This window comes from Notothenia coriiceps, unplaced genomic scaffold (assembly GCF_000735185.1).
Source record: "Notothenia coriiceps isolate Sejong01 unplaced genomic scaffold, NC01 NC01_scaffold00035129, whole genome shotgun sequence".
Taxonomy (NCBI): Eukaryota; Metazoa; Chordata; class Actinopteri; order Perciformes; family Nototheniidae; genus Notothenia; species Notothenia coriiceps.
The window spans coordinates 45,056-65,375 of NW_011367830.1; the positions used below are offsets into that span (position 1 = coordinate 45,056).

At 41.5% G+C, this 20,320-nt stretch overlaps 2 protein-coding genes across 2 annotated transcripts in view; one reads left to right on the forward strand and one right to left on the reverse strand.

Annotated features, from left to right (window-relative positions):
* Positions 1–8,485, reverse strand: part of LOC104962621 (dedicator of cytokinesis protein 9-like) — a 43,743-nt gene extending 35,258 nt beyond the window's left edge. Inside the window, 1 exon segment of the mRNA XM_010791075.1 lies at positions 7,969–8,485. Within this exon segment, the coding sequence (XP_010789377.1) occupies positions 7,969–8,082 (114 nt within the window). The 5' untranslated portion in view covers positions 8,083–8,485.
* A 703-nt stretch (positions 8,486–9,188) lies between these two features.
* Positions 9,189–19,813, forward strand: LOC104962622 (bone morphogenetic protein receptor type-2-like; the record flags this gene model as incomplete). Its single annotated transcript, XM_010791076.1, has 3 exons — positions 9,189–10,251; positions 18,850–19,035; positions 19,634–19,813. Coding segments are annotated over exons 1-3 (445 nt in total), but the record flags the coding sequence as incomplete, so codon positions are not given.
* Positions 19,814–20,320: the final 507 nt, after the last annotated feature.

Below are 20,320 nucleotides of genomic sequence, written 5' to 3' on the forward strand. Positions count from 1 at the left end.
GAGGCACTGAAGATACAGTTGACTTCTAGGTGGAGTTCCTCAGGGGAGTCTATTAGGGGGCTTATTAACCAAGATTCCGCTGATCTTTGCAGCAACTCATGTTTAATCCGACGACTCTCAAGTCTATTGGTAAATTATTCATTTTGTACCTCAAGAAAGACATAATAGTATATGTGTTAGATACGCAATAGAAACTACTGTAACTCTAACTCATTTTTTGTATCTTTTTAAACTGGAAAAAAGTGGAAAATGACTGAAAATGACCCACACGAGTAATATTTCAAAGCAGGTTTACCAGCGCATTGTTGGGAAACAAGAGTTGAGATCCTCTCAGACTCAGTGCTTCCTCTTCCTCCTCCAGAGCCCCCAGCTCCACCGCCCCCTTGATGTAGACACAGTTCCTCTCAAGGATGGAGCGCAGCCCCTTCAACAGAACCACGCTGGTGGTGCATCCCATGGTGCCACCAAACACTTGCCAACACCATGCAGGGAAGAAATGAGCCTGATTTCGAAACTCTCCGCCTTAATTTCCAAGTATTTCTCAACCTTGACCTCTCCCACAGAAAGGCATCTTACAGGTGTACTGGAAAGTCACTCAAGGATGCCCAGTCATTCTGCTTGAAAACACAATCTTCCAAAGCAAATCCCAGCCCAAGGAAGTCCTATCCTCCTGTGTGCAGCTCAGCGGGGATGGAGGAGCTGCTCATTCAGACGGAGCAGGGCGTAGACTCTCCGATTCCTCTTCCTTCCTTCCTCCTTCTGCTCGAGGATGAGGATGCACAGGCGCGCTCACTTCGCTCTCTCCCTCTCGCTTCTCCTCACTGCTTTGCTTTCTCTCCCTCTTTTCTCAGCCTTGCCATCTCTCTCCATCACTGCCTGTCACCTTCCCTTCTCCTCTCCTCCCAGCAGGCTCTCTCCCTCCCTCGCGCTCGCAGCTTAGTCATTTCTCTGACTCCGCGTGCTTTGTCAACGGTAAAAGCAGCCGGTTAACACACACACACACACACACACACACACACACACACACACACACACACACACACACACACACACACACACACACACACACACACACACACACACACACACACACACAGTGGCTGCAGCAGACAATGTTTTACCCTCTGCCTTCTTTCCCTCCTTCTTCCATTAAATTACAAGCGATGTAGTCATCTTTCTGATGTCATTTACTTGCCCTCCAAGACGTAAAAAGGAATGATTTAACTTCCCTTGTCCCGCGGTGCCAGGCTCACAGCCATTAACACTTGGTCCGACTGATCCATTAAGCATGATGAGTCATAGGACAAACCTGGCAACGCTCTGCAAATCATCTCATTAACATCACAGCATCCTCACATCTTTCTTGGTGTTAACTGGAGGAACAGGCTTCTTTATGTATGGCTCATTTAAATGCACATATAAACAGTTCTCAGAATTAACTTCCGCTTCTCTCCGGCTGCTGGCGTAAATATTTCATCAGACACTTTCACCTACTTCTAAGTGCATGACGCAGCAAATTGTTCAGAAGGAAAATCATTCGAAAAAGCAAGAAAGAGCACCAAGAGGAAGCAGTGTGTGGAGGGATTTTATAGGGACCATTAATAGCAATCAGACAAAGGTATACATGCTTCATACAGTATATGCTGAAATGTTGCCGTGGAATAATTTCAAGAACTTTAAGCTTGAAGTATTTCCAAAAATAAGAATTATTTTGGTCAGAATGGAGGTCACAATTATTTTTATAAATGTAATAATTTACTTTTAAAAGAACATGGATTAATTCTTAACTGCAGTGCATTTTCAAGTAGTTTATATATATTTTTTACTTTTAAAATATGCATTATTTAAATCATTTTGGCTTAAGCTAAACTACAAATGCAAACAGTGCCTTAGATTGAGAAGTGTAAAATATAGTGTAATGTAAAATATATATAACAACTTGATTTCTACCATAAGAAAAAACACCCAGCACAAACTAATAGAGTAAAAGTCCAAATAAAATAGCTTCATATCATCTTCATATAGTTAGTAATAGTAGTAAATAATCATAATTGGTGGAGCGCCCCTTAGACGTTACGAGCTAGTTTGTTTCATTGCAGTGGTTTGATGCTCATTAAAAAAGCCTCAACAGCATTCTTTGAACAATGTCATTACATTAGGCCTGTGCTTAGAGGACGCATTCATCTAATGAAATCCAAACTGTAGCCCATAATGCACCCAGTGACCTTTTCTCACAGACATCAGCAAACTGTGGAGACCACAGATTGCACCGGACCACAACGTGATTTCATCAGAACCCACAAAACACATTAATGAGTTGTAAACAGGGAGCAAGATGAAATCCGCCTCAGTCAGCAGATATAATAATAATGCTCTTCTCAGATGCTCACACTCTAATCCTCTTATCAGTCTCAAGCATTTCTCCCTGATCATAAATTTACTCCACAAACTTTTTTGGATTGGTAGAATAAAATGAGGTGAACTCCTAATGACATATATGAGAGATTAAGGTTGTTATCATGGCAACAACACACTGTTATGTTAGAGAAAGTAAAGAAACTAATTAGGGATAATTCTGCCAAAACACAACGTCATTGCACAAGCTGCATAAACTGTATCAGAGTGTGTGTTCAGATTTATAGGGGGAATTACTAAATTAGACCATTATTTCCATGACTAATCACTTTGAAAGTCCTGTGCCATAAGTAAATGCTGACACACAAATACATCCACATCATGCTTCCTTTCCACTGGACTGAGAAAGCACAAGTCTTTGTCTTTTAAATGTTTACAGCATGCTCCTTTCTGCACAGCTTAAAGGAAAAAGGTATGACACATGCATCACTGCTGCCCCCCACAGGCGGCTCCTAACCCTGCAACAACACTAAAGCACGATGACTCACTGGAGAAAAAAAAGACTTCATCTACCTCAGCAAAAAAATGCAGCGTAGGGACACGTAGTCGTGAAAGGATATATTGTAATGTGGCCAAGAGTAAAGCAAAGCAATGGTTTCAAAGACGGCACGGCAGCCACGTTTCACTGCAGTGGTTTGATGTAAGGCGCATGGAAAACAATCTGGGATTTGTTGTGCAAAAATAGGCCTGAGAGTTTTAATCTACTCAGAGCTTTAAGTCTGAATGTATGATTACATGGCATTAACACAAGTTTGTATTCATTAATGACCATGCAAAGTGTTAGGGACTCTGTGAGGCTGTACTTAGACATTGTAGTGCTTTCAGCTAAAGCTTAATATGCTCACATGCTCAAACTGACAATGCTCACATGTTGATGTTTAGCAGCTGTAAAGTTCATTGTAGCTTAGCATGGTGGCACGTGAACAGTTTCCAATTTACATTTAACAATAAGAAAAGCTAAAGTTGATGTGTATAGCAGATTTGTGGATATAAATTAAAGAAATAAACAAATTATAAAAAGAAGAAATCGACTTTTGACTTTTGATGTTTGGATACATGTATATGTTGAATGGACATAATAGTATATTGAATTAGCCCATGTCCACAGCAGGGAGAGTAGTTGTGACTTGTTTATCGATTGCTTTCCATTCATAAATGGCCCAGATCATGTTCCTATTGTTCTTTTAGTTGAAATAGTGCTGTGATTCTCTTCATCTCTGACAAAATGTGCCAATGGTTTCACCAGGGACTTGAAATGAGGCTAATAATAATGAACGTTGCAGCAGAATCTAGGTTACGCTCGTGTGATTTGGGTATTGAGTACATCCTGAAAGGCCTGCAGGTAATCTGCAAGACTAGAGGACAGGAGCCTTGTGCTTAATGAAATAAAGAACATGGATTTTGTTTAATACTCTTCTTGACTTAATAGACCTGGCTTTAGCCTCGTTTATAATGCAATCTAACTAGGTTAACTGCTCTGATTCTATCATCTCAGCCAACCTTCACATGGAAGGATCCTCATGTAGCCAAAATGATAACAAATGTTTTCCACTCTAATGGGACATCGCTATTTCTACGCAGAGAACTGGGTGTGCAATTGTGTCAACTGGGTCAGAATAATTCATTATGGTCACTGGCCATTTCTCTGCAGACAAGCCTGGCTGCTGACTACTGATTGAAGTAGCAACTGCTTTGTTAATGGGGTTAAATTAAAGACAACGTTGAACTCTACCAATTTCAAAGACTGTGTCCCAAATTTAAATACATTTTATACTAAACGAAAATGAGTCGTTTGTGTGAATCAGACTGTGTCTTTGGAACTGATTTTATGTTTTCCTTTGAGCATTCTTTGTGTCGCCTCGAAAGAAGTGCATACACTTCTGCAAAGCTTTTAAAGTAATAAAGTAAAATGAATCATTATATATTATATCATGAGACTTTTCATAGTGCTTCTGGCATGTAATTAAATTGGCAGCTAGTCTTTAGGACAAATGAAAAAGATGATCCGACAATTCAGTTGTTTACTGTCTACTTTTCACAGTAATGAGACATTTATTTAAAAAATATCTTTTGGAGTTTGTGAAACAGTCTGCTAACCATGAAATGTAATGTCTGCAAAATGTAGGCAGATTCTTACAATAAACAACAAAAGAAGCCTGCAAACACAGAAGATGTTGCAATAAGTTGAAATCTCCCTTACACGCTCTCTTAAATGAACACTGCAGGCCATGCAGAACAAACTAAAACATGTAGCAACTATCCAATAAAAACGATGTGTCACTCAAACAAGAACAGACCTTTTCCATTGTGAGCCTGCAGGCTATAAAGCACTGATCAGAGCATTCTTGTTTGCTGAATGTGGTGGAAACTGGCAACATGTCAGAATCATGTCATGAAGTAGGAACTCTGTATTACAGTGATGCTTCTTGCTGTTTTCTTGCAGGAGAAATGAAGGCTAAAAGGCAGGAAACATACACAAACACACACATGGCAGACTGGCCATGAAAGCAAAAAGGCGGTGCATGTTTACGCCAGCATTTAAGGGTGGGAACGACACAGAGTATGAGGTAGCCTAAATAAAGAAGACATGGAAACCACACGGCCAGAAAAGCCCTAGTCTCAGCTATCAGAGGCAGCAGCTCGTGACACCACAAAGCCAGCAGACGACCAAACGCCCTGCTCCATCCCAGGTCCCGTATCATGACACACATATAGGTCAGCAGTGCTAAAGCATCTGCAAATCTGCAGATTATCTCTGCCGGGGGTTTTCATGCTCTAATCAGAATAAATCCCCTGAAGTGGAGTTCAATCTTTAGTGGAATACCAGTTTGACCTACAGATCTGAAATGGGTGGTGCAGGGATGAGTCCTAGCATTTTGACACTTTGTTTCCTTATTCTCAAAGTCGATTGTTATTGAATGTTTGACTGTTTTTTTGGACATATTCCTGAAAATAAGGTCGGTAGCTAATACAAGCTTCCAAGATTTTTACACTTTGTTCTACGCCATAAAATAAGTAAATACCTAAATAGCACACACCCAGTTCTCTGCGTAAAAGTTGAAATTTCCCGTAGTGTGGAAAACATTTGTGACTAAATGAGACATGATAACGCCAAACATTAGCCGCCTTTAGCTTATTGGTGGTGATGTGAAGTCATGTGACCGTTTATTTAAAAAGGTTGTGTAGATTATCCTGCTGAACAAAGACGTGTTAGGTATTAACAAGTGTTTGACAAATATCTTATATATATAGGGCAATATGTTATTGTTTGTATGCATTTCTAAATGTGTGTTGGCATGAAAAAAATCTGTTATAAACGTATTCAGCACGCAGGGAGAGAGAATAAAGACGTATAAAACCCCTATGCAAGCATTTCCCGCAGTTGGAAGTGATTATTAAAGCTGCAGGGGCCGTCTTTACTGCTCCACTGCTGGGCCTGCACTTTGTTTACTAAGGTAGCTACGAGCCAGCCACGCCTGCAGTAACTATGGCGGGGCCAGCAGCTTACTTGCCTGATCCGGCCTCAGTCTTGATTTGAGATGATTTATCACATAAGCAGGAATTCATAATTGATGGTCCCTTAGGGTGCTTAGTGTGACAACGAGTTACGGAAGAGAAAGAGGGCAAGTTTAAAAATAGCCAGGACACCAACCATGGTCTCATCCATTATTAAACACAGCGCAGGGCTCTGATATGACATCCATTATGCCATTTCACACAATGTGGATTAAAACTGAATAAAACATCTACTATTACACAATATATAGAATGTGCTCCACTATACTTGGAAGAAGAGTAACACTTGAGACTCTATGAAAACGTATCCTTCATTGACAAAATACTTCCTCCATCCTTTTGGATTCAATTCATGCATCACAGCTCAACCCAAGGCCAACCAACCTGCTTTTTCCAAGGAGAAATCTGAGCCGTTGACAAAATTCTCTGATGTCTAGTATACTATATATATATATTTGCTTTTACCATACCAGCCTGTCAGTTTCCATGTCGAATGGGCAGGGGAAACAGCTGCACCATAAGTACACAGTCTAAAATAGAGGGGCAGCAGAAGTACTTTCACACTGAAGTACTATTACAGGCACATAATGGGACCCAGATGCATACCTTGTGATCTGAAAGTACAAAGTTTAAACCTTTAAGTACAGATTTCTGCTAATACAGTCTGAATTTAATGAACAGTTGCCCCAATAACTTAAAGGGACATTTGTTTACTTGTCATGGGTAGTGCTACTAAGCATCTGAAAACCATGATGCCATCACTCAACTTGACTTTGAGACTAAATAATATAAAACAGGAAACCTATGTGACAAATAGGAGGTGTAGAGTTTGATGAGAGTAACTGAAACATAGGGACACCCTGATAATGCAAGGGATTTGATCAATAGGCAATAGGCCCAATCACAACTGGTTTGCCTTATTTTAGTGACGTTTTTAGTCTGAAATGTCTTCGTAGCAATGCTTCAAGTTAAGCCCTATTGAAAACAATTATCACTGATCATTGGAGGAAGGCTGGTGAAGGATAATGAGATTTTGGTAATTTGCTACTGGTAATCTTCCTCCTGTATACAATCCCTTGGCAAGAGCAGCCAGAGTGAACCATTACAACATTGGAGAAACATATAACATGCAAAAAAAACATATTTTGAATAGTTCAAACATTAGTTAATTCAATGCAATATTGACACGCCCGTCATTTTTTTCAACTAAATGCATAACATCTGCTCCACTTGGCTTCTGAGCCAATTGCTTCACTGCACTAAGAAGTCAATGATGCACAGTATGAGTGTAACATGATGAGCCATGCCCAGGCCCAATACAAACTCCTTAGCACTAAACAGGTCTCTTGAACACTGGTCATGTGACAACAGGCCTTTGAAAGAAACCTGCGCAGTCTCAGCCATACATTATATCAGCTAGTAAAGTTTCATTCTACTGAATTTATACTTCACCTTAAGTGAGCTGGCACTGTTTTAAACTGATGTTATTGGTGTATATAGGATACACAGACCATGTCAATATAACTTGACAGTTGAGGTGGATTTGATGTCTCCCAGGTCTCAATATAACTGAGATTAAACTGTCTGCGTCATTTCATGACTTTATTACAAGATCAGTGAGCGCACTGGGACCATGGAGAGAGACAGCAGCTGTTTCTGTCTAACCTATCTGGTTGCAAGTTGCACCTGGGGGGTTCAGGTGACAGGATGAATTAAAGAAGTATGCAGGCATTTGTGTGTGTGTGTGTGTGTGTGTGTGTGTGTGTGTGTGTGTGTGTGTGTGTGTGTGTGTCTCCAGAGCTGGAGGTGTATATTTCAGTTACCTGGCAACTCATTTGAGAAAGTTGTAACAAAAGACACCCTGCAGAAAAAATGCACCACAAGTGTCACCATAACTATACAAGTAATTGTCTTCAAATAAATGATGTTATTCTGCTTATAAATTAAGAGACTATGGTTACAGACGCCATAGTTAGCAAGCACCTGCATGCAGTCTTCTTGTGAGTGCATAACAGACGGCGGAGTTTTTTCTCTTACCATCAACACTGACGTCCTCACAGCCTCGGAGACGCTCTGCCTCAGCTCTGCGGCGGTGCCCGGTTTGTTGAGCCCCCGGGCAAACTTCCTTGCCTCAAGTGGAGCAGAAGCCATAATATATCCCACCTTTCATTAGACAGTCTGGTACTGAGGAGATCAGACTTGGAGGGCTGTCCCAAGCGGCGGTACGAAGGTTAAAATCCTGCGCTCCAGGCTGTCCAACGTGCGTAAATGCACACTGGCGCTGTGTTATCCGGACATCACGCTTGTCTCAAACTTTACATTAGCACCGCCATAGCTGTATTGGAAACAGTAGTCCAGAAGATGACTTTCCTTGTCAACTGCAATCCGAGAGCACCATCCAAAGCCTACGCTCTATCCCGTCGGCGGAGGTCCCTTGCGCAAAATGGCACGCCCCCCTTCCCAGTGTAATAATGCCCCGTGGGATAGGAATGAAAACTAAGTCGTCCATCATATTTGGAGGATATACGGAGGGGCTAATAAGTGCCACTCATGACTGCATAGAATAGGTGATATACTATATAACGACACTGCATTAACTCTACTTTGTGGCCACTTTATGATATTGTCCATCTTCTGCAATACTTTTTCCATAATAATAGTAGGGAATATTAAAGCAATTTAAACAAATTGATGGCTACATTGTGTACCAATACAAGATACATAAAGTATTTCAGTTGCAATAAAAAGTATGTTGAGGTTATATAACTACAGACTGCACACTGCTCTGCCGTAGGCCCAGGCTTACATTGCCACCTGCTGGAATAATTATTCTTTTAACTATACGGTTTGTGCTTAGGGCTTTAAACTCTGTATAAAGTTATTTGACCACGCGGGGGCAGTAAAGTAACACTAATACTTGTTTTAAGGTTTTAACCAATAAAGCCTTTATCTGCGAAACATTCAAATATCAATGTAAATAATAATAATACTTGATATGTTTTGTTGTGTTATTATTGTAATGCTTATGTAGCCTATGTGCATATGTTGCCCAGTGATGTAGCCTATATCCCATGTTTTCGCATTAATTAATGTATTTACAATAATAAATGGTTATGCAAATTACTGCAGGAGTTACATACCATTACCGACATGTTGCATTTAGAATGTCTATGTTGTTTTATGATGTCAATCTAAGCTAAGCTCTACAGTGTTTACAACAAATAGAACACGGAAGGACTTTGCAGCCTAATGCCTAAATGCAGCATATGTTTCCAGGTTGTTATATCCACAGTCTGCGGCACAGCGGCGCTGCACCACCCCTCCTGACTGTAGGACTGTCCTCCACCCCCAACACCACCCCCAAAAGCAACCTGATACCGGAGACGAGCGGTCCAGACAAGCCTGTAAACGAGGCGTTCCCCGCCGCCCTGCCTGTCTGTCTGCCCAGCGGAGCTCCAGACCGTAAATGCCAAACGCTACTGACTGCCTAGGGGAAGATCCGAGCCAGAGATATCCAACCCCTAACCCCGTCGTCTGCCACATCGGGAGTACGGATCTCCGTCTATCGCAACCCAGAAGAAGATCACTGTTGGCGCCGTTGACTTGTGACTGATCCCCCCACCCCCCCTACAACGATCGGGACCCGTAGAACTAACTGGCTAGCTGTTAGGCTAACATCGGTTAGCGTCGATTGCAGTCAGCTTGCAACCTAACCGAGCTAATTGGCTAACGTTTAAATGCCAAATGTTCACCTCTCTTGCGAAAGGGTGGACTATTTTTTTTAAAACGTACAACTGAGAATGGCCTGTACGTACTAATTTTAGTTGTGCATCGGTTCTTTTTGCGATATTTACCTTCTTTGCCTAAGTTTTCTAGTACCAGACAGTAGCCCTAGGCAGCTAGCATGTCAGCTAGCAGATATGGACGTTGTTGGCTGGCTCGTTGCAGATGGCAGATCAGTCAAACAAGTTAGCTTCTCGGTGTATCTGTCCGGGCTGTGCGGGAGTCGATAGCAGGACCAACTTTTATTGACATTACATTTTAGTTATCAAATCACGACAATCGACTCCAACACGACTTTGCCTCTTTTTTGGATCATTTTTCGATGTGTTGTTCCATGACTGAGAGATCAGTTCCAGTTATTGACCTGACGTGAGGAGAAGAGTGTGAAAACAAAAATAAGAGGAGCAGAAAAAGTATAACGAGACTTGAAGGAGCAGCAACTACGAGACTACACTGTCATGGCTGTGAGCCGAATCACGATGAAATCACTCGCTAAATATGGGTTTTGCCTGACGATTCTCCTGACTTCTGTGGCTGGTAAGTGGGTAAATAGTGAATTGATTTTTGTGGAAAGAGGTAAATGCTTCTCGTGAATATATGATGCTTTCCTTTAGGTTCTGATATTAGATTTTGACCAAATGGCAGGTTTGGTGCAGATTTTGTAGCCTGAATAATATGATCTAATCAACCTAAATTAAATGTTTTGAGTCTAGTGTTGATTATATGTATGTATTTCTGTATATGTATAATTAATTATTATTATTATTTGTTGTATTATAATACAGACAGTTAGCCTTAACATCAGACACCATTTTCCAAAAAGATCTCCTCCCAATGTGTTTTATGTGTCTGGAAGATCAGCCTGTTTGTCTGTCCCTTAACTATCCTTTCCATCTTGTTGTCTGTCTGACTCATATCTGGAGTGATCTCTGTAGTTGATCTCAATGTAGTTGAGTAAACCTTCATAGATATCTCCTCTTGAACAGAGTAGCAAGTGTACCCCTGGCTCCTTTTTAATCATTCTGTGTACAAAGGCCTGGAAAAACACTGCCAAACATACCGCAGTCCTTGTCTGCCAAGTTGTGCCCCTGTTTAAGACTTTGGGCTTAAGCCAGGCTTCTGTGAGACCTTGAGCGTGATAAGATAGTAGCTGTGCTGCATAGAGATGTTGGAACTGTGAATGCGAGGGGGGGTGAAAGGTGGAATGTGTGGGAAGACAGGAAAGGTGTTTTACAAGATGGGTCATTTAGGTTGTAGAAGTTCAACATGTTGCTTAGGCTCTGGCAGTGTGTTTGGAGATAGGAGGTCTTTTCTCATCCGGTGTTACAGCCGAATGCGTGGGTGTGAATGTGTGTTTAAACAGCTTCTTAATAATGTATTGTGTGAGTGTGTTTTATTGTTAAAGGCCCTCCACCCATTCACAGACAGGAAGCCCAAGATAATGTGTGCAGTGGAGAGAAATATGTGAGTGGCACAATTTCAACACAATGTGCAGAGAGACCCCATTTGCATTTAACTGAAAAGTGGGAGTCTGATGATTTGTAATCCACATTTAAATAAAATGACAAAAAATTTCTGCAATTCTGAATGTTACAATGTGCAGACAGTATTTCTGATATCCTCTGATTACGAGCTCATACATCAGGATAGAAAAAGCACGCTGCTTTTAGTGAAATGTAGAGAAAAGTAAAGTAGATGAGTAAGGAAGCGAGGTGATTCAGCGAAGAGAGTGGGACATGATGCATCTACTGGAGGGATGAGTTGTCAGTTTGTGACGTATGATCAGTAACGAGGAGGCAGTGGAAAATGCTGAGTGCAATTTTCATCCCAAATCATAATATTCAGCTACATGTACAAATGTAATCTATCATGTCAGCATGCTGAAAGAATCTTATTGCCTTGCTAAACTCACCTTTTATGAGACATGGCATGTAAATTAGTTTTTCCCTGGAGCGCTTTAACGACTACAGTGACTGACAGAGGATTGACATATTCACTCAATAATCAACACAAGGGCGATTAATGGATACTTGTATGCATGCGTGTCATGTAAACAGCCAATAAATTCAAAGCACAGCACCGTGCAAAATGAATTAGGGTAAAGACACGAATGAATGCCAAGTGGTTATATCGCAGTGCCAATTTATTTCCATGATACTTGTTATGATGGTAATAGGAGGTAGTGAAGTATCTAATCAGCTGGAGGTCTGACCCTACACTTTTCCCTTTGAGCCCAATGTTATTGCCCCCCATCACCCCCCTTTCCAATCTCAGCAATTACCTCTGTTAATTTCCTTTTCAGATGTATTTATTTCCCTACACCTTCCTTGTGTTTAACCTGTTCCCAGCTGCTCTTCCGTTCCCTGTCCCCTGTGACTAATCAATGTGTGGGTGTACGCTTGCTGCTCCAAAATCCGGAATAGAAGCGGTTCCAAACACGGCACAAGCTGGCAGAAGATACCTGCCGCATGACCACAGGTGTTCTTAAGTAATGACATTAGAAAGGGATAGACTTTAGCACAAATTCTTATGGAGTAAGGTTTAATGTTGTAGCCCGTGCATGCTCATAATGTATTCATGCACTATTGTCCCAGGTAAGCTTGAGGTTTGGGGTTCCAAAAAGGATTATAGCAGATGTATTATCCCTCAGCATAAAAAGGGCTGCTCATTGGCTCCGCTTGTCCAAACTCTGTAGCTATGTCTCGTGGGCCCCATACTGCAGCGTTGACAGGCCCACTGTTCCCCAACCAGGCCGCTTCTCTCAAACCTCTCCAGCCAACGGGGGACTCTTGAAGCTGTCGGCTCTGTGGTCACATCAGCGTCTCAATAGAAAGGGAAGTTATTGGCTGGAGATTACAGACTTGCCCTCAGTGGCTGTGAGGCTCTTTTTATTGCCAAGGCTAGCTCAGATTGGAGCCTACAACATTTTGTGGAGCCAGGTACTAACTGCTGTTAGCCCTGGCATTTAATCTGGGATTTAAATGGCAAGGCTGGTTGGAGATGACTAAAATGTGAATGCATCAGAATAGTTTAAATGCCAAGTGAAATACATGCTCAGGAATTTTCCCTTTATGATATTGTAGCAGATACAATTTGTAAACTAGCAAAGAAAAAGGCTGTAATATGGAATGTCACTTAAGGTACTTTATTTTGAACACTTTATGTTAATGTCTGTGTTTCAATTAAAAGCAATGATTTTGCCCAAAGCCATGGAGGCCCACACTACCAAGCTGCATCACCTTTAGCACTGAAGCTAATCTGCTGAATGTGCATTATGGTCTGTTGTAGATGTGGGAATTGGACTCAGTATCCACAAGGTAAACAACAGGATAGTAAATGGGTAAAGTAGCTCGTAAAATGTTAAAATCAGTCGTAAAACTTCCAGGGAACCCGTGTTTGGGAGCCAAAATAGTGGTAATATAATGATGCGTACCTATTCGGAGCCAACATTTTGGCATCTGTATTATCACAACTGGAGGAGTGCAATTTAGACAGGAGAATAAGGAAGTAGTTGCAGACGCCAGAGGATATAAAAGCATTATGCCTACTTTGATGCCTTAATATTTAGCACTCAGTCCACAATCATTATTTCGTGAGAAGAGATGACACTGACTGCAGCAAGAAACAGACCAATGAATGCTGGAATGGTGGGGGTAGGAGGCCATTTGGGCTATAATACAGCTAGCATTGTACTCTATTAGATGAACAAAATCGATGTCTGCCTCTCTTAGTACCTTGGTTTGAGTTCTGAGCAGAGGTAAAGGCAAAAGCACATACAATAGAACAGTGTTCAGCCGACCTTCGGGTTTGAAAAAGGAGAAATTAGTGGATGTTTTAGAAAACAAAAGGTGCAGCCTTGAGATGGTAACTCAGAGTGACAGCCTATGATTAACACGAAGCGTTCTCCTTGACTAGCAGAGACAATAAGTCTAGAGCGCGCAAAACATATTGCTCAGAGTATGGATGAACTGTTTTGCTTAAAGTTATTTGTATTTGAATGGATATAAGCTTTTAAAAGAAGGGTAGCGTACTTGTTTCCAACTGCAAGGCTTTAAGGTGATACAGGTGATTGTTTTTGTTATCTCTAGTAGCTTGGATGCCACATTTGAGGATGTTTTTCTGTCTTTTTAGTTGTTCCCTTTACCTTAGGCCAAAAATGTCTTTATTCACAAGAGCTTATTACAGTCGCAGCAACACAAGAAGGTGCAGTTTTCTAGATCCTAGTATCATACTGCTGAAAAGCACCGGTTTTAGAACAATTTTGCACTTTCAGCATTCCTCTGAGAAGCATTCCAAAAAGAAAAATGAGTGGGAGAGCAGAAGATGGCTTTGGATAAATTAGTAAAATGATTCTTCGAAATAATCTCAAACCCTGGTGAGATGTTTTTGTTTTCTGCTGGCACAGTGGGCACTGGAATTAAGGGAAGCACTGCAGCCAAAGTACTGTAGTGCAGTGGCTTGTAACGTATCATCCAACATACACAGAATATATATTGATACCAACAGCAATAAGAGTATAGTCATTTAGTATATAGAGTGTTAGGAAATAATGTGTTGATGTTCTTTACTAATATATTAGGCCCAATGTGGTCTTGTGAAAAATGCCTCAAAAACCATAGAAGGAATATTCTGTTTACAATCAGACAGAAGGCATGAAAAGTTATATTTTTAAAAACACCAGGTCTATGTTTGCAATGCCATAACAGCACCAGTTAGATCAGGTGAAACCCCGTCATACCAGACAACCACAGGCTTGTCAAAACACTATGTATGTAATGTAGACCATTAAGCCTATAGAAGCTGTTAATTTATTCAACAGGGGAAATATGTTATCTATAGAGACTAAATTCAGGTGCAGATTGGAACTAAACTTTTGCTTGCTCATAAATAATCCTAGATTATCCCCCCCATGGTGTGATGGTAAACACCACCTCGGTCATTCTGTCATCTCTGTGTTCATCACATAATCGGGAAAGTTGAGGTATACAGGGAGGGGTGGCGAATATTTGGTAGAAAGCACCGTGGTCAATAATGGAGGCCTTTAAGCTTTGAGGGTCGTTTAAGCCCCAGGATTAGCATAACTGTACCAGACCCAGACAGACACAGACTGAGTGGTGGTGTTTTTCAGGGGGGTGTGCAGTCCCGAGGCAACAGATGGGACAGATTAAAGCCCACTCAGCTCCTCACCCCCCCACACACATCTTTAAAATCAACCAGGAGACTTGAAATTGTGGATGTCAGCAAATACCCCTGTATCTCTTCCATCCTACCTCAGCAACAAGCATGCACCCAAACAGCAGGTACCATCAGTGCTTCTGATGGATGTCCGTGTGCAGCAGCAGCAGCTTGAGCTCGCGCGATGATAAAAACCCAGTGCATGTGGGCATACATAATGCCTCTTTGCATTTTGTGTATGCACAAGTCGCGGCGCAAATCTACAGGGGGGCAAAAGTAAATACCAAGGAGACAATTTAAATGCATACATTTTAGCACAGAATCAGCATGGACTATACATCATGCCAAGTGTCCCCATCAAGCAGGACAGCACAGCTTGCATAATGCTGCGCCTGTGGACAGTGCACTCGTGTCTGCAGGGTAGTTGGTGCGCGCACGGGTGCATCAAGCACGTTTCACCCTAAAGACAAGAATGCCTCCTGCTTCTTGCTGCCCCTCCCATCCTGTGCTTCTGCCTCTAATGTTGAACTCGGAAACCAGTCGTTGAGAGAACACAGCCAACACATCAGTGCACTCTGTGACTTTTAATCAAGTCTAAGACTGCCGTGTCTTGCATCTCTCCAATGGGCCTTGGCAGTAGGAAGGAGAGAGCCAGATTAGATCGCTGTTGTTTTTTAGCAGAGAGGGGAAGGGGGTAGTCTGTGGGGGTGGGAGGGTGCACCGAAGGCCAATTGGGGGAGGAGGCTTAGAGGGGGGAGAGAGATTAGCAAATAACTGGGCCATGGGTAAACTCTCAGCAGTGCCCGCCATCATCCAATGAACAGGCTCGGAGCAGAAAACTACTCTGAAGCCTTTTGATATGACTACCCTCTCTCTCCCTCTCTTTCTCATCTGCCTCGCTCCACTGGCCTTGCCTGCATACTCTGACCCACAATCCAATACTGCAGTGGAAGCCAAAATCACACAGCCGGCTCCACAGAGCAGAACCAGGGACAGAGCCTGCCACGGCCAATCAGAGATACACACAGAGATTGGCTTCCAACCAGAAACGCTCCTAAAACAGAATTAAGGCAAAGAACCAACCACAGTACGGCAGAGTGGCAGACACACCAATGAAATCTGACTACATGAGCGCTCCCATGGCTCAGACTGCAATATTCGTCCCATGATACACTGTCTCTGTTCACTTTTTGGGGGAATTAGGCAATAAATATATTTCAGACGATGAATAGCCCTTTTATAATAAGAATTATCGCCTGAGCTCTCAATTTATAGTGTGCACGTTTGTTACGCGCACCATGGAGCGATTATCTTTTATTATCAGGGTACGTGTCATCTATTTAGTAGTACTCATATGGATGCATTGCTTTCTTGAATTGTATTAATGTAACACAATGTATTGAAAACAGCCCTTTCCCTTGTTATAATGAAGTGCACAATTCAATCATCCTTGTGAATGAAAACCCCAAATCTATTTCTTAAATGAACTTGGGACCTTTTAGCCTTAGTTTCTGTTGTCATGCCGAAGAGCTCTCGTATACCAAGGATTTTTCATAGGGTATTATTTCACAGCCTTGAATAGTAGTACAATTATTAATAATTCATGTCAGCATACAGTATCTACCCAGCTTTGGGAGAGAGACAGGAGATACTCTGCACTATGGATTTTTGTGCTCTGATCCTGGCGTGCAAGGTCAGTCTGTTTGTCTAACTGTCTGAGGGTGTTGTCACCGGTTATGCACTTCCTTTGATTGTTCCTTTAAGTTTCGCTAGAGTTCTTCCTCTACAACTCCTCTCCTCAACTCCACAGCCCTCTCTCCTCGATTTCTGGTTCTGGGAAATAAGACAGGAAGTGTATTCGAGGCGGAAAAGATCATTGTTGAGGTTCTTAGGACTGTGCTTTTTCACAAGTTGTTTGATAGCAGCTACCTCTGTAAAAAATTCATGAAAGTGCATAGCCTCTTAAACGTACCTAAATTGCTGAATTTAAGAATGTAAAAGTTAAAGCCTTTGACACCCACCCCTTTGTATTATTCATTATTCAAGAAGAGAGGAGTTCAAGGGTGCCGTTTTCTTTTGATCAGTTATCCCTCTGCAGCAAGTGCACAAGTTGTATGATTTGAATATCTGGCCATTATGTCTCCCCTGTAATGTTCTGCTGTAGGCTAATGGTAGAGCTAATGGTCATTGTGGAAAATCATGGTTCACTAAGATTAGTTATTTCTCACATGAGCTAAAGGTGACTTTGGGCTGAAAAAAATTCAGCTCTCGGTCTTAACGATTGCGTTTCCCTATCATCTGCCCACTATTTATTTCATGCTTAGTCTGTGGTTAGTAATGTTTTTATAGCTATTAGTATGATTAAAATTAGAACATGCCTTTACGAAATCCACACGACCCACTCTTCACATTGGCATTAATAAGATCTACCGCACAGCATGTAAAAAAAACGATATTTTTAATGCTGGTTATTTCCTAGTTCTGAAACAGTGGGGAACAATATCAAGGGTGAATTTCTGCAGTTGAGTTTCATTAAAACTAAATGATTACTGTTTGTGTTAACTCAATGCCAAATTAATTATAGGCAAAAATTGCATCGTACATTTCGGTTTGGAGTTGAAATCATATCAAACCTTAGCTACATACAGAGGGGATGAAACGCGTAAAAAGCCGAACTCCTACTTGCGCCTACCGCAGTACATGGGCCACAACCTCTAACAACTGAGTCGACGGCGGCCCTTTGTTTTCATTTGAACCCAGAGCATGTTAATGTGCTGTGAATAAACGCAAGTAGAGAATCATCTGTCTCGTGAATCTAAACACAGCAGTGGCCTTGCCGGCTTGTTGAAATTCAGTTTCCTCCTCAAAACAAAAATTCCTCCACATACTTAACCCTTAGTTTGTATTCCTTTCCCACTCTACATGTACACGGTGTGCTTCCCCCTGTAGGCGAAGTGAGTCCCACAGAACAGTAGACAGTTGACGCCCACAGGTTGAGGGCAGCCGTGGCCCACAGTAGGCCAGGGTTGCTCTTTTATCTGAGGATGAGAGCAGCGAAGGAAAGTTGGCGCCCTGCCCAGCAGAGCAACCACTCCATCGCGGCGTCACCCCTCTGCCCACACAGGCCAGCTTGACATCGGGCAGGGCACAGTCACCCCAACCCCCTTCCCGGATGGAGGAAAGGGAGGAGATGGGAGTTACGGGAAACAAACCGGCACATCATGTTTCCCTTATCAGAAATGATCCGGACCGAGTCTATGTACACAAACCCCCATTGGCTCAAACTATTTCTTCCTGGAATAGTTTACACTCTCCCAGATGTTTGCTGCAAATCAACAAGCAAACTGTCCGTTACACAACCTTTTCACTAGAATCACACCATATGAAATTCATCCATTATTTCCGAACACCCAACAAACAATGGCTGTGTGCTGTAATGCATTAATTTAATTCAAGCTGGGAGCTTTAACATGCATGTCAAACATTCATCTATCATTTTCTTATAATTATTTTTCTCATCTTGCTGTTTTAGTTTTGAAATGTCCACTTTGTTTCCGTGCCTCTGCTTGTGTTTGTGTTATGTCCTTCAGGCTAGAGTTTAAATTGGTATCTCTATTGATCTTCGCCTGCAAAGACTGCTGCCTCTCACACGCCAGACAGCTATTTCTCAGCTGTAGATTCTTCTCGTATAGACAGATAATGTGTCGCAGCACTTTATTAGAAAAAGGCTGATGTGAGGGACTTTCATCCACATCTTACAGTTTTCATCGAAAATGTGCATATCAGCACATTTTTCATCCGAAGAATGAGAGAATAATTGTTGAAAATTAATGAAGCTGTTGCTCATTAACACAAAATTGACAAACTGCCTTAGAAATGAATGTGCTTGCCTCTTGTCATCCACCTATTTAATTTACTCTGTGCGACTGCCTCTTATTTGCCTCCTCTGTCTCCTCACAGCGGCGCAGGAAGAGGAGAGGGAGTGTGCCTTCACTGACCAGCAGCAGCAGTGGGAGACGGACCGGGTGGCCGGGAGCGAAGGTCGCGTCTCCCCAGAGAACACCACCATCCGATGTGCCAAGGGCAGCCATTGCTTTGGTCTGTGGAAGAAAAGTCCTCCAGGCGAAGTGCGACTGGTCAAACAAGGTAGGACTTGTATGACGCTTCGGGCAAATTGCGAAAACTGTCGAGAGTAGAACAAAATTCAATTACATTTATAGTAAACATATAGAAGTAGTTATTGGTTGTATCAGAATTTGTATTTTTTTGGAATTATAATGTGGAGGAAAAAATGGGGCAAGCATAAAGAGTAATCTAATTGTTATCGTTTGGTTTTTATTTTCAGCTAGCAACACCATCTGTCAACTCCTCAACTGGCACCAAAAAAAGATGAATTATGTATTTTATGTTGCAGCTGGTAAAAGCAGAGTTCATTTCAGCTACTTCATCAACTACTGGATAGTGTCGTCTATAATAACACAATATCATTTCCTTTTCATTTCTATTGTATAATTACACAATGTAACTATCACGTAAACTAGGCCCCTGAAAGATGCATAAAAATCATTAAAAGGAAATTTTTTACAAATTACTTAATTTTACTCAAGTACAGTATTTAAGTAAATTCACTTACTTACCCTCCAACACCGCTCGGGCTAATAGGAATGATTTAATATCTGAGACGTGATCTTGGTGATAAAACAGAAGTAGGTAATATCATTAACATCATTATCTGTATCCTCAGGTTGCTGGTCTTACCTGGATGACCCCCTAGGTTGCCGTGACGACCGCTGCGTGGTGACCAACCTCCCTCCGCAAATGCAGAATGGGACGTACCTCTTCTGCTGCTGTGGCAGCGACATGTGCAACGTCAACTTCACGGAGGACTTCCCTCCGCCCAGCCCCACCACGCCACAGCCCATCTGTAAGGAAACATAATTATATTTATTTATATAATGTATATCTATATATATATATGTACACGCTGGCACAAATGCAATAGATTTCTAATACGAGCTTGAGTTTCATTTAACATCTTGACAAATAATTCCTCTCTATTCATGATGCATTTTGCTTTTTATATGACCGACGTTCCAACAAAAGCAATTCATCCAAAGAGATTCAAAGCCAGATCTCTCCTTACATTTATTATATGATGACATTTTGTTTTAAACAGGCAATAACAGGGAATTATGTTACTGCTGATCACCTGTTACATTTTGTCAGTTCAACGTCAAGAGTAGGGATGCCAGCAATTATTCGATTATTCGAATATTCGTTAGTCTCCATAATCGAAAATTATTTTTTAAAATTCGATTTTAGTTATATATTTTTTTATTATTATTTATGTTTTTCTTTTTTTTCCTGGCTTAGTTTCAACCAAAATATATAATAATAATCGATTAATATTCGCCAGGGCTGTCCGATTTTC